General features: G+C 43.5%; 3 protein-coding genes across 3 annotated transcripts in view; 1 reads left to right on the top strand and 2 right to left on the bottom strand.

Moving 5' to 3' along the window:
- LOC116856139 (zinc finger protein 677-like) overlaps positions 1-14,800 on the bottom strand; it is a 125,540-nt gene that overhangs the window by 32,574 nt on the left and 78,166 nt on the right. The gene's annotated exons all lie outside the window — the stretch shown is intronic.
- LOC116856117 (zinc finger protein 345-like) overlaps positions 1-14,800 on the bottom strand; it is a 112,901-nt gene that overhangs the window by 23,662 nt on the left and 74,439 nt on the right. The gene's annotated exons all lie outside the window — the stretch shown is intronic.
- LOC116855930 (vomeronasal type-1 receptor 4-like) lies at positions 7,375-8,385 on the top strand. Its single transcript, XM_032839021.1, has one exon. The coding sequence runs from the start codon at positions 7,375-7,377 to the stop codon at positions 8,383-8,385; it is 1,011 nt and encodes a 336-aa protein (XP_032694912.1).

Here is a 14,800-nt window from a genome sequence, read left to right as displayed (position 1 = left end):
GTGGCAGAGGGTTAAGCCTCTGCCTTTGGTTCAGGTCATGGTCTCAGGGTCCTGGGATCGAGCCCCGAATCGGGCTCTCTGCTCAGCCAGAAGCCTTCTTCCCCCTTTCTCTATGCCTGCCTCTCTGCCTACTTGTGATCTCTCTCTCTCTGTATCAAATAAATAAGAAAAATCTTAAACAAACAAACAAACAAACAAACAAACAAAAAGAGGCAGCCAGACAAGGAAACAGGAGGGCAAGCCTCAAATTCACCTCCCCAAAGTGGGTAAGAACAGTTTTGTTTTGTTTTGTTTTGTTTTGTTTTGTTTTTAATAATCATAGGGGTTAAGATTATATACATATTAATGAAAAGGGCAGGGAAACATAAAACTGTTCATGAGGAAAGATGGAGCATGAATGTTGAACAAATATATATGTGACACACATCCCATGTTCACTTTGAGGTAGAGACTTAACATTAGAAGGAGGCAAAATTCAGCCCCTAATGTCAGGAGGTTATCTTAGGACAAGAAGAGGGACTATGGAAAAGCTCTGAGAGCCGGTATAAACTGGATGGTGTCATGGTCTCATTACCCAAGGTAAGGAGTGCAGAGTCTTGCTTGCTCATGGGCTGGAACAGAAGTCCTGGCTTCTGCAGAGACAGCTATGGGATTGTTAGTGGGGTCTGAAAAGATGCAATGGTTGATTAGGGGAAAACAGTTCCCTGGAAAAGATTTAAATTTTCTTCTAGTTTCAACCTCATTAACCCTATGGGGCATGATTTCAACTTCTCTACCTGCACCTCAGCAGATGGGAATAATCCCCTCTGACACTATGGGTCAGGGAAGTATAAGAACATGCTACATCAATCCCTACTATAGATTCCAATGTAGAAAGAGCAACAGGGTATGGAATTAGCACCTGCATCATCACTGTAGCTTTATTCTCTCACTACGTACCCTGCCAAACCTTATCAGTTGGTTTGGGTCCCTTTTTCCACCTCTCCCACCCCATGTGTACACAGATGAGAATGTTTAACATCTGTATGACTCAGAGGCTGCAGTAAGATTGTGTTATTCCCTAAGCAGGAGCTTGGAGAATGCAAGGGGCCAGAAGAGGCTAACATGGTAGGTGGGGGATGGCCAGGGCAGTAGGGAAGGTACCCCCACTTTTCATTCTCCAATGCTTTTCACCTTAAGGTCTGAGCTGGCTTCCCCTTTGCGCCTCCCAAAAACTGAAGTGTGGCTTGGCTTAGAGGTTTCTTTATTCCTGCCTGTTTGCAGCCATACTTGACCCTATAGTCCTTGTCACTTAACCTCCCTTCCCACAACCATGGAAGACAGTGGCATGGCACCTGATCCAACAAATATATACAAGTTTGAGTTCCTTCTCTCCGCCAAACATGTTGAAGCTTGTGGCTAAAGCAGTTGAAGTCAGGTTTTAGGCTGACAAAGACATCAGGAGGTCCAGAGTGAGAGAGTGTCAGTGTGCTGTAAGCAAGGTGCTAGTAAGGCACATTTTCTTTTGGTTTCTGGAAGACTACTGGCCACATGCAGCTCAATCACATTAACTTACAATGTAAATTCACCCAAATCTCTTTGTCAGCTCTGGGGACTCCTTGTGCCTCCCTCCCCCACATCAGGAGAAGAATAAACACCACTTCTAGACCCTTCATCTTTCTGCCAGGGTAAGACGAAAGAACAAAGCACATTCAGGTTACTTGTTTCAATCCTACCCCCCCCCACGCAGCAGCCTTCATTAACAGGTAAGAGAGTGGAAGGCCCTACTCACCACCATCCCGGTCTAACACCTGGATGAGAGAATTTGCTGTTGGTCCCAGAGAGCCTTCTTTTCCATAACCAGACTAACAAAGGGACTTTGTCCCTTTCTTTCCAAAGAGTCATGTCTCTCTTATTGCACCATCCTTGTCACCAAGACTGCCAAGAAATGTGAAGGATGTTAGCCAAAATAAATTAGCTTGCCAGTTTCATGGCTGCTGGCAGAATGCACGAGATTCCTGGATAGGACACAAAAGATTTTATTAATCATTTGACAACTGGAAGCAAGAACTTCAGTTCACATGCCCCTTCCCCACTCCACACCACACAAGGGGAGGCAAAGGGGCTCAGGTAGATGCTGCATGAACAGATTTATGTCACAGCTGAGGAAACTCAGCCCAGTGCTTTTATTATTTATCACAAACAGAATGGTTCAACCTTGCCTCAGAAGGAGGTATAACCTTTATTATACTGGTCAGGAAATCAATCTACCCCTTGGTCCAGTGAAAGACACTATCACCATCTTACAACAATCCTTGACAAGAGACTCTGGAAAAGAGCTGATACAAGACATGAAAAAAAAAAAAAATCCTGAGAGGACCATAGAGAAATGTGTCCTAGCAGAGTGCACTTCTCTTTCTAAATGTGGGGTTAAGGACCCCTTCAGGAAAAAGGGCCACTGAAGTTTTTTTTTTAAGATTTTATTTTTATTTATTTGTCAGAGAGAGAGAGCGTGCGCGTGAGCAAGCGAGCACAGGCAGGCAGAGGCAGAGGGAGAAGCAGGCTCCCTGCAGAGCAAGGAGCCCGATGTGGGACTCAATCCCAGGACTCTGGGATCATGACCCGAGCCGAAGGCAGCCACACAATCAACTGAGCCACCCAGGCATCCCAAAGATTTTTGACACCAAGATGGGCTTTGGTTGTGTGATAGACAGGAGAGGAAGGGGAAATTTAATGGGAATCTTCATGGAAAAAATCAGCTCCATATAGTGATATTAATGAGATGCCCCAGTGACAGATGAGAACAAGTGAAAACAAAGTATTATAAAACATTTTCTTTTTTTTTTTAAGATTTTATTTATTTAACAGAGAGAGAGAGAGAGAGATCACAAGTAGGCAGAGAGGCAGGCAGAGAGAAGGGGAAGCAGGCTCACTGCTGAGCAGAGAGCCCGATGTGGGGCTCGATCCCAGGACCCTGAGATCATGACCTGAGCTGAAGGCAGAGGTTTAACCCACTGAGCCACCCAGGTGCCCTATAAAACATTTTCATAATGAAATGTCTTAGCTGCATTGGGAAAAGTCAATCTCTAAACACGCCACACAAAAAATTAATTCTTTTTCTTAAAAGATATTATTTATTCACTTGACAGAGAGCGAGCACAAGCAGGGGGAACAGCCAAGGGAGTGGGAGAAGCAGACTCCCACCTAAGCAGGGAGCCTGATGCGGGGCTCGATCCCAGGACTCTGGGATCATAACCTGAGCCCAAGGAAGATGCTTAACTGACTGAGCCACACAGGCACCCCCCCAAAATTAATTCTTAATGATTTGCAGATCCAAATTTTAAAAATAGATAATGAAGTTTTTTGAAGAAAACACAAAAGAATTTATCTGTGATTTTAGAATAGGAAATGATGCCTTAAACAGGAAAAAGCATTCACAATGAAGGGGAAAAATGACACATTAGATTATTATATTGAAATTAAGAGCCTCTTTTTATCAAGTGACAGACATACTTACATAATAATTATATAATCTTTCATTTTTAGTTGCTGCTATTAATTATTATTATTACTGGGGCAGAAGCTCAGCCTGTCTTGTTCAGACTCTATTGCAATGTGCCTGTTTCACAATTGCACTTATGGTGCTCACTCTCAGTGAATGAATAAACAATGGGATGCTGTGCAAATGCATACATTTACTCATACTTTTGAATAAGATGAGGGGATTTTGTGTTCCTTATTCAGGCAGGGCAGAACCTGGGCACACTGTGGCCACTGCTCATGAGCAGAAAGGGGCTGACAATTGGAAAACAGAGAGATTATAGCCTTGGTGTTCACCAGCCACCAACTGGGATTATAAATAAGAGTAATACAAACTTGAAAGATGGAGGAGAGGAAGTAAAAAGACACGAAGGTGCTCTGGGTGGCTCTGGACTCAGGAGAGTATCTGGTGGAGACAGTAGTCCTGTGAATGTGTTAGACACGCTGCTTGTACCTGTGCAGAACACAAACCATGGAGCTGCTGGCCCAGATAATGAGCCCCAAACAGCACTGCAAGGAGTAACAGCAAGGCTGCATACAATGAGTCTCTGGTTTTGTCATGATGAACTGCAGAACAGTATCCAAAATCTTTTTTGTTTGTGATCCTTTTGTCACTCAGTTTTACCAGTCACATATGTAGGAAAAATAGCGTTTACCAGTATGTAGAGGACCAAACACAGAAAATGAAGAAACCAATGCACTGTAGGACTTTGACTTTAAGCAGTGCTCCCTGGGAGACTCTGGAGCCAGTGGTGATGGCCTGGAAGATGCTGAAGAGGCAGGTGCTGCTAAGGGACCCACCCCTGCCTACTCTGTGCACATGAAAAAGAAGTTGACATCTAAAGTCACTGAAGAAATGTTTCAACCCAGAATTTACCGTTGTCTATAGATATTATTCTGTTAGACTTCCTGTACCTATGGGAGTTGGGGGAAGGGTGACTATTGGAAAACTATATTTTGCAAAACTTCCCATATTGACCTGCACTTCCAAATTAACTGTAATTGAGATGTGCAAATGAGTCCATCATTTTCTAATGTAAATTATATATTGTTATCATGTACTTCATTTTATTTGTATTTCTCAGAAAATCTTCTCGGTTACTTTGTTTCTATATTTCTGCTTATAGCATAAATGATGCTGCAGTCCACGGGTCTGAAGACTGAGAAATAATTCTTTTGGGGTAGAAAAACTTTTCAGGGGAACAGAGACTACAGTGCGACACACATGCTTCAAGGCCAGTCCCACCTGTGTCAGACCTCAGTATTTCCTCCTCCCTCCTAGGAGACCCTGTCTGCCTCCAGGGATCAAAGAAAAGAAAGAACCCTCCAAACACTTGCAAAGGTCTCTTTGGAGATGATAACCACAAACTTGTCATTGTTTTTGGCAACTGACAATTGGGAAAAAAGTTTTCCACAAATATTCCCAGGTCCCCAAGCCTGTCCTCTCACTGCAGCTACAGGTAAAGAGAAAATTGTCATTCTGCAGGGAGTTGAGGTCATAGAACCACAAACCCGTATTTAGTGGACCGGCAGCTTAACCTCTCTCTCACAGGATACTAGCTGTTCTTACTGGGGTGCTGATCCCCATCCTGGCAGCCAGAGGAATTCCAGTATTTTGGAGTTCACTTTACGGGGGCCAAGTCTTCAAACAAAGAGAGGTAGCAGATCTCTCGGTAAGTGTTCATATTGGGAAAAAACAAGGATTTTTCTGGGTTTGAATCTGGTCCAGTGCCAAAGCTACACAGGAAAGTGGAACATTTCTTTGGCTGGAGTAGAGCTAGTAAAGAGAGATGAGGGTCCTAGACCTTCACTGACCCCTGATGGCTCCTGACGTGACCTAGTATGATCTGCACTGACAGTGACTGTTGGTGTTGAATCCAAGTGATAATGAATTCTGATTTTTCATATGAACCAATGCCTGTACTTCTAAAGTAGATCTATAGCCAGGCTACCTTACTCTCTGTGGGTCTGAATAGACTACATTTTCAGGGTTACTAGGGGTGCTTATAATACCTCCATAATTAGTAAGAGCTAGAAGAAATCTACAGAATTACCTAGTCTTTTGCAGAAGCAGTGCATAAGAATGACAATTACCAGAAGAGAAATGTTCTATCTCAGGGTGTGTGAAATGATTAGTGGAGGCATTATTTTTTTTTTTTCTGTTGAAAACATCCATGATCTGTTGATTTTGGTAAGACCATTTTCCATCTTTGAATTCGGGGATGTGGCATTTAAAGAAATGGCAATGTTACAAAATGGATTTCAGATAGTAGTTAGACACAAAAGTATCTTGGGATCTACTGTCTGGTTTAAAAATCTTCTATCAGGGTGTCTGGGCGGCTCAGTCAGTTAAGCATCTGCCTTTGGCTCAGGTCACGATCCAGGGTCCTGGGCTTGAGCCTCGGGTCAGGCTCCCTGCTCAGTGGGATGTTTGCTTCTCCCTCTCCCTCTGCTGCTCCCTCTGCTTGTGCTCTCTCTCTCACTCTCTCTGTCAAATAAGTAATAAAATCTTTTAAAAAATTCTCCTATCAGTCACAAGCTCTTAAATTTCAATTTATAACAAATAAGTGTTTTCCCATCTTAGAGATTTCATTTTATATATGTGCCCTATTTAAATATGTTTCACAAAGCTTGTCTCGGTGCCTGTGTTTTGTTTTTTTTTTTTTAAGATTTTATTTATTTGAGAGAGAGAGAGAAAATGAGCATGAGCAGGAAAGGAGAGGCAGAGGGAGAGGGAGATGCAGACTCCCCACTGAGCAGGGAGCCTGATGGGGGACTCTATCCCAGGACCCTGGGATCACGACCTGAGCAGAAGGCAGACACTTAACCAGACTGAGCCTCCCAGGTGCCCTGACAATGTTTTTTCATAAGTGATGTTACTAAACGTTTTACTTTGTCACTTGAAATTAGTGATACTGAGTTTCTACTCTATAGTACTTCATCCCATATCGGTGTTTCAAGACCCATAGTTCAGAGCACCATCGAGTATTAAGTGATTTTTGTGATAGGTATCATTTTGCTGACATAAAGGCAAATTAGTGTTTCTGGTGTCAATGCAATAGAAAGCCAATAGTGCATTCTTTCCATATAATTTGTTTCCGAGCGGGTCTGTATACAATAGACTACCATCAGCACATCTGGATTTTATGAAGATATTCAAAACTTTTTCATAGTCGGTATTAGCCTAGACAATAAGCATTTACAAATAAATGGAAACCATTTCTGTGTACAAAATACAAAATACCAAGTATAAAATAATATAACAAAGTATGAAATCTTCTAAATATAACCTGTATTTTGAAGGCATTTATTTATTTTTAAAGATTTTATTTATCTCTTTGTCAGAGAGAGAGAGAGTGGCAAGCAGAGGGAGAAGCAGGCTCCCCACTGAGCAAGAAACCCAGTGCTGGACTAAGTCCCAGGACCCTGGGATCATGACCTCAGTAGAAGGCAGAAGCTTAAGAGACTGAGCCACCCAGGCATCTCCCCACCTGTATTTTGAAGAAGACATCTAACTTTGTTAGAACAGCACCATGTGTAAAGGCACTGCCATTATACCAGCCCAGCCAGGATCACATCTTCCCATTTCTATCAAAATGGTTTGAATTTGATAAATCATTAACCTTTCTCTGCCTCAGTGTTCCTTATCTTTTCCATGAAAATGCTAGTACTGACTCTCTCATGAAGTTGGGAGGAATCCAGCATGTCTGTAACCGTGCATTGTCTGAATCATGTTCTCTAGAAAGCACTGAATATGAAAGTCAATACTTGGAAACCTGTTATTGTGAGATAACTAGAGGTAATTATTTGTAAGTTGGAACTAATGTAAGAGGAAAATACTGAATTCCAGCTGGTATGACACACACAGCTCACACCTCATGTTTTCATGCAGGGATCTCTGGCTTGGAGGAAATACATCACTCCCTGGGACCTGGCAGAAAGGCTGACAGGGATTTGGCAATAGGAATCATCCTTCTACTACAGATAATAGTTGGAATTCTGGGGAATTTCTCTCTTCTTTACCATTATCTCTTGCTTCACTTGACAGAATGCAGGGTTAGGTCCACAGATGTGCTTCTCAAGCACCTGACTGTGGCCAATCTCTTAGTCATTTCTTCTAAAGGAATCCCCCAAACGATGGCAGATTTGGGGTTGAAATATTTCCTTAGTGATTTTGCATGCAAACTTGTTTTCTATGTGCACAGAGTGGGCAGGGATGTGGCCATTGGAACCATCTGCCTCTTGAGTGTCTTCCAGGTCATTATAATTAGTCCCAGAAACTCCAGGTGGTTAGAGCTTAAAGTGAGAGCTCCCAGGTACCTGGGTACCTCCAGCATCCTCTGCTGGGTCCTGAACATGATGCTAAATATTACTGCTATTTTGTTTATGACTGGCACAAGAAACAACATAACCATTACAAGGAAAAGTGATTATGACTACTGTTATTCCATAAGTGGTAGCCACATAGCACAGTCATTGTATGTAGCATCAGTATTGTTCCATAATGGTTTCTGTTTGGGGCTCATGATCTGGGCCAGCGGCTGCATAGTTTTCATCCTGCACCAGCACAAGCGGCAGGTCCAATACATTCACAGGAATACTCTTTCCCCCAGACCCTCCCCTGAGAGCACAGCCACCCGAAGCACCCTTGTCCTGGTGAGCACCTTTGTTTCCTTCTGGACTCTGTCCTCCCTCTTCCACATCTGTCTGGTCATGTTTAACAACCCCAGTCTGTGGCTGAGGAATGCTTCTGTACTACTGAACGCATGTTTTCCTACTGTCAGTCCCTACATTCTCATGAGCCATGACTCCAGAATATCCAGCCTCTACTTTCCTTGCAAAGGAACACAAAATCACTTAAGCTGATCATAAATATGTAAATTATATGTTTATTCAAATGGTTGGTTATTTATTTACCATCCCCTCCAGGTATAAGCACAGCTATGAAACAAGTCACGGGGCAAGAGCAGCAAACAGGAATGACTGAGCTTCTGCTCCTTGGTAAACATTACCATGAACAGCAACAGTAAATGAAATAGAATTGCATTAACGTTCATGTAATTGATATTTATGATGTTTGCAGTGGAAGAGTTCAGGTTCTGTGTGGTGATTACATGAGTGGTTCCGGAAACCTCCCCACTGGTGGTCACACACACTCACTCTCTCAAACAAATAAAATCTTTAAAAAAGTCATACAAAATGAGTTTACACAGGTCTTGACATTTAAACCTTGACAATTTAAGCTCTGAACTTCCAAATTCTAAATATGCCCACTAGAAACACATCTCATACTGGATATTCCTCATGATTATAAATTTATCCCCATCCCAAAAATATTCTTCTATTTTCTCTAACTGTATTTTCCCCCTCTCACTTGTATGAACTACTACTTCATTTATTTCAGCAAGAATCATAATCATAATACAGACATCTTTATTGTCCCCAAATACTAAAAATTAGAACAGCGTAAACTATTGATATACAGGGATATTTTAAAAAAACAAGAATTATAAACAGTTCTACAATGAGATTTAAAAAAACACACTAAATTGCACTACCATTGCACTATTGGATATTTATCCCAAAGATACAGACATAGCGAAAAGAAGGGTCATATATACCCCAATGTTCATAGAAGCAATGTCCACAGTAGCCAAACTGTGAAGGGAGCCGAGATGCCCTTCAACAGATGAATGGATAAAGAAGACGTGGTTCATATATACAATAGAATATTCCTCAGCCATCAGAAATGATGAATACCCAACTTTTGCATCAATATGGCTGGGACTGGAGGGGGATTATGCTGAGTGAAATAAGTCAAGCAGAGAAAGTTAATTATCATATGGTTTCACTTATATGTGGAACATAAGGAATAGCACAGAGGACATTGGGAGAAGGAAGGAATAATGAAGGGTGGGGAGAACCAGAGTGGGGACTAACCATGAGAGACTGTGAACTCCAAGAAATAAACCGAGAGTCTTAGAGGGGAGAGGGGGTGAGTTGGCCCAGTGATGGGTATTAAGGAGGGCACGTATTGCATGGAGCACTGGGTGTTACATGTAAACAGTGAGTGGTGGAACACTACATCAAAAACTAATGACATACCACATGCTAACATAATAAAAATAATAATTTATAATAACATAATACAATAATAATTAAAACTTTAAATTAAATTTTTAAAAATGGAGCCAAGGACATTTTATGGATTTTCAAAGTTAGCTTTCCCTTGTTTAGCTAATAAAAAGCATTCTACTTTCCAGAAAATTTTAATATGGGTCATTACAATTTTACCTAAAATTTATTATTAAATTGTTATCTTCACTAGCATAATAAATATTAATTATAAAACAAAACAAAAAATAAAATAAAAACCTACTCAATATTGGAAATATGTCTTGAACATTTCCTAAGGCAATGAATATTTTCACTCTATAAATTTTTTATTAGCATATGGTTACTTGATTTATACCAAATAAATGGTTCAAAACTATTATCTGTTGTTACCTTCTCATCTCCTTTTTATTGCTTCTCTCAACTATTAAACTCTTCCAGACATCTGTTTAAGTTAAATTCTAAACCCAATAACTAGATTCAAACTCAGTCCCAGCAATTCACTAGATGTTCCAAACAATATTCTCATAAAATTGGAATGATGAGATTTCATGGATTAATTTGTGGTTTCATACATTGATGTACTGATAACATAACAATTCATAATATAAATAATTATAAAATATACAGTTAAATGATATCTAATAGGTATGTTAAGTTATTATTATTATTTTAGACCTTTTGTTTGTGTAAGCCTTTTTTTTGTTGCTGACAAAACTTAGGAACACCCATAAACTTCTTGAGTTTAAAGTTATCCAAGGAGTGTTCTTAATGTCCGAGCTCCTTGCCATTCAAAGGGCGACCCATGGACCCATACCTTTGGCATTACTGGGCCTTGTTAAAATGTGGAATCTCAGGGCCCACCCCAGACTTCCTGAGTCAGAGTGTGCATTGTAATAAGACTCAATAAGACCCCACTAGAATCTTGTGCACATTAAAATAGGAAATGTGCATTTTCAACTGACCCTGACTTCTCCCACATGAGAAATGTAGATCACGTTGTCTGGGTGCAAGAGTATCACTCAGTACAGTACGTACATGTGTGTGTGTTGCTTCTTACGCCGGCCACCTACCATCGAGGGTGGTGCACCTCTTTCTGCGGTCTCTCCTTGCCCTCTGTATAGGGCGCTGGCTTCAGAGTTCACCCAGGAAGCTCCCCAGTTGGCAAACCAACACCTGATGTGTCCTCTCTCTTTCCATGCACCTACACGTCTACACTGGGAAGCAGGGCTGTGAGGAAGATGGAATGACCTAAAGTGTGTAAAACCCTTAGTTCAGCTCCCAACATGGACCAAGCGCTAGCAGCAAGAAGGATGGGCTAATGTCCTTAAATGAATACGGTGTTCAGGCATACTATGGAAAAGAAATCAAATATCACACTTACGTTTTAAATATTTTTTCACATGGAAAAATAAACTTTCTTTAAATATAGAAATGGGGGCAAAGATCTTCTTTCAAATGTATTCACTCCCAGGTTGGTCCAAATGACCAGCTGGGTCATAGAGGAAAAGAATACAAAATGCCGGAAAGTTCACTGCAAACACAAACCGCACACCAGGTGGGACTTTGAGCCGAGATTTGCCAGTGGGTTTTCCTAGTACTTGTCTCTCCATCACCTGCCTCAAAAATACCCAGGGCACTAACACAGATCACAGGTTCCTGGGTCAGCGTAATGAGAATTTCTCTTGCAGAACCTGAATTTCCTACTTATCAGAGCATCACTGGTGATAGTAGGGCTCACGTTTCCAACTGCTCTTGGCTTTCTCCAACACGCTGAGCAGGCCCAGGGACAGTGGAGCCTGGGGACTCGCTGAGACTTGGAAGCTAATGGCTGTATCATACTGTTATTCTATAGTCCTGATGGGGCCCCTGGTGGTATTAATTCTGTTTCCAAGAAAGCCTCATTAAAGCAACCTGGGGAGTCCCAAGTGGAAGAACCAAGTTGAAGATTTCCCTCCATCTTTTCCTGGATTTGGGGCCCCTGACCAGGGAAACCTGGGTAGTCCTATCCCTGGCAAGACAGAGAAGTTCTCCTGAGACACAATCTCACAGACAGAAAGGGGACATCTGGTTTGCTCCCCTCCCCTCCAGTGAAATCCCACTCAAGGGAATGTGAAAGTTGAAATGACACGGTGACACTCATGTCCAGAGGGTTTCAAGTGGAGCTGGGAGGCCATTCAGGAGGTGAGCCTGATGCCCGACCTCACCCGGTAGAACCATGAACTTTGAACGGGGCCAGCCCACACACATCTCAGGAAAAGGCACAAACACGCCTGCAAGTTCTTACAGTAACGGACTTTAGCGACCGGTGACGTGAAGCCAAGATTCATTTGCTGTCATCAACACCAACCAAAATTCTTTGTAAGCAAAGTACTCGAGCATTCCCTCTCGTCCTCAGAAACCCTTATTTCTCCCTAGTGAGACACTGTCTGCGTTGCCACCCCCATCTCTGCAGTCTGCATGACAATTCTCCAGTCCCAGATAAACGCTTTTGCTTAAATACGGTCTCCTGACAATTTTAGGTTGACAAGAACAATTTCCTCTTTTCGATTCAGGACAGAATTTTCCCCAAAATACGTTCATGCAGCGTTCTCTTCACACTCTACCTCCAGCTTCCTCAACTTTGCTGTGTGTTACAAATAACCACGAAAGGGGGCTCCTGTGTGGCTCAGTTGGTTAAGCATCAGACTCCTGATTTCAGCTCAGGTCACGTTCTCAGGGTTGTGGGATCGAGCGTGGCATAAGGCTCCACACTCAATGGAGAATCTGCTTGGAATTCTCTCTCTTTCCCCCTCTGCCCCCCTCTGCTCTCTGTATCTCTCTCTCTCCCTAAAATAAAATCTTCAAAAAACAAACAAACAAAGAAAACCCCAAATAACCACAGAGGGTTTGACACCCAACATCCACGCAGGTCAGGATACAGTTTCCACCTCCTGTGTCTACTGTCACACGGAGCCCTTCTGACACTTTGGCAACAACCACCACCTCCCCCACCCCCCGCAACAAACCAACCTCCAACACAAGCTGGGTGTCCAAGAATTCAACTCAGTTCTGCCATCGTCTACCCCAAGACATGCCAGGTCCCATGGGTGAGGGCTCAGTCCCACGAGATCACCCCCTCAACACACACACACACACACACACACACACACACACTTTGGGCACATCTGCCACCCAGGCTTCTGAGCGACCAGCTATAGATCAGAGGTTCCAACAACCCCCTCCTTGAGTTTGATTAATCTGCTAGAGCAGCTCACAGAACTCAGGAAAACACTCACGTTTTTCAGTCTGTTAAAGGACTGTGGTGTGTCACTGTCCCAGTGTGGATGTGTTTGCCAGCCGGTAAGGTCTCCAAATGCCCGGCTTCTGGGATCTTAGGGAGGCTTCCTCTCCTGGGCAGGACTGACCATTGGCTGTTTCCAGCCCCTCCCCTCCCTGGAGAAGAGGCCTGGGGGCGGGTCTGAGAGTCCCAAGCTTGTAAGGGTGGCTGGTGCTTTCTGATGACCAGCCCCACCCAGGAGCCCACCCACGGTTACCTCATTAGCATGAGAGATGCTCCCAGCGCTCTTATCACTTAAGAAATGGCAGGGATTTTAGGAGCTCTGTGTCAGGAAGTGGGGGCAGAGACCTATATGTATGTTTTTTCTATCATCTCATGCCTCGTTTCAAACCCAACCCAACCAATGAATATCCCTGGGGGGCAGGAGCGGGTGGTTACAGTATTTAAAGCTCACCAGGTGGTTCTGATGTACAGACTGAGAACCAGTCGATTTTTGAGCTTACCACACTTGAACCTGCATATGAAACACCTGGAATTATTATGAAGAACCCCAGATACTGATTCAAGCTGGCTTGTGCTTGGGAGTCTGTATTTCTTAACAGTTACAGGTCCTTGGATTCGACTGTAGGAACCTCCTCTTTACTCAGAACTGGATGAAGAAAAATAAATTGACCCGACGTGATAAGGAAGAATCAAAAAGCTGTGATACATGTTCTCTCTCACAGATTTTCACTCCTCCTGAAAGAATGCAGTCGACCGTAACACTGCAACGGGTTGTTTTTTTTTTTTAAGATTTTATTTATTTATTTGACAGACAGAGATCACAAGTAGGCAGAGAGGCAGGCAGAGAGGAGGAAGCAGGCTCCCTGCTGAGCAGAGAGCCCGTTGTGGGGCTTGATTCCAGGAACCTGAGATCATGACCTGAGCCGAAGGCAGAGGCTCAACCCACTGAGCCACGCAGGCACCCCTGCAATGGGTTTTTAATACCAAAATATAAACATTAAAAGAATAGCCCCATTCCCCAAGGCAAAGAGAATTCCCAAGAAACGCTGCCTCAATGTGGAACATTCAACCCCCAGGAGGGCCGCTGTACCAGGGATGCAGAGCTTCTCCACAATCCTCTGCCAGTCACCCAAGTCTTTGTCATTTACCTACCGGGCACAGACGAATTTCATAGCTTTCTACTGACATTAGGGTGTGACATGGCTTCCCCAAGTTGACTCAGTTTCTTAAACAAGATCTGATTCACAAAGGACTATGCATGACAATTTCATAAGCTCCATTTTAAATACAACTTAAATTTACAAAATTTACAGTGTCTGCCTGGTGTCACCTGGACCCCCAGCACGGGCACAGGTGTCTGACTCACAGGACACAGAAAAGAGATGCTCCTGCCTCTCTTCCCCGTCTCTCAGCCACTTCCCGTCAGGGGACACTGGGCACCCAGTCTTCTCTCTACTGGGCCTCCCTCAGTCACTCTCCTCATTGGGGAGGGGACTAGAAGTTCCCCTGGGACCCCAGGAACCTGTCTCTCTGACGCCTCTAAGAAGTGAGAACTCCGATCGGCCAGGGCAGACTTCTCTGCAGAGAGTCGGGGGCAGTTGACAACTTGGAGCTCAGCCCTCCCGTGGCCCATCTCCTGCCCTGTCCTTGCCCCTGCTGGCCTGGAACGTGCCTGGGTGGCGGAGTTTAGGGACGGCACAGGCCTGGCCTGAGCTCACACCAGGAGAGCTAGATGGGGCCCAGGGATCAAACCCTGCACCAGGGCTGGTGTCTTCCCAGTCACTTGGGGTATCTGGATCCAAGAGAAGTGCACTGGGGCGACAGACAGCTCCCAGACCAGGTCACCAGGAGCTCAGTTTGGGGGGGTTAGAAGAGGCCGAATCT

The sequence above is a fragment of the Lontra canadensis genome, unplaced genomic scaffold (genome assembly GCF_010015895.1).
Source record: "Lontra canadensis isolate GAN:19392208 unplaced genomic scaffold, GSC_riverotter_1.0 scaffold107, whole genome shotgun sequence".
NCBI lineage: Eukaryota > Metazoa > Chordata > Mammalia > Carnivora > Mustelidae > Lontra > Lontra canadensis.
Note: the sequence above shows the minus strand (reverse complement) of the source record. Positions and strands in the feature narration are given on the sequence as shown.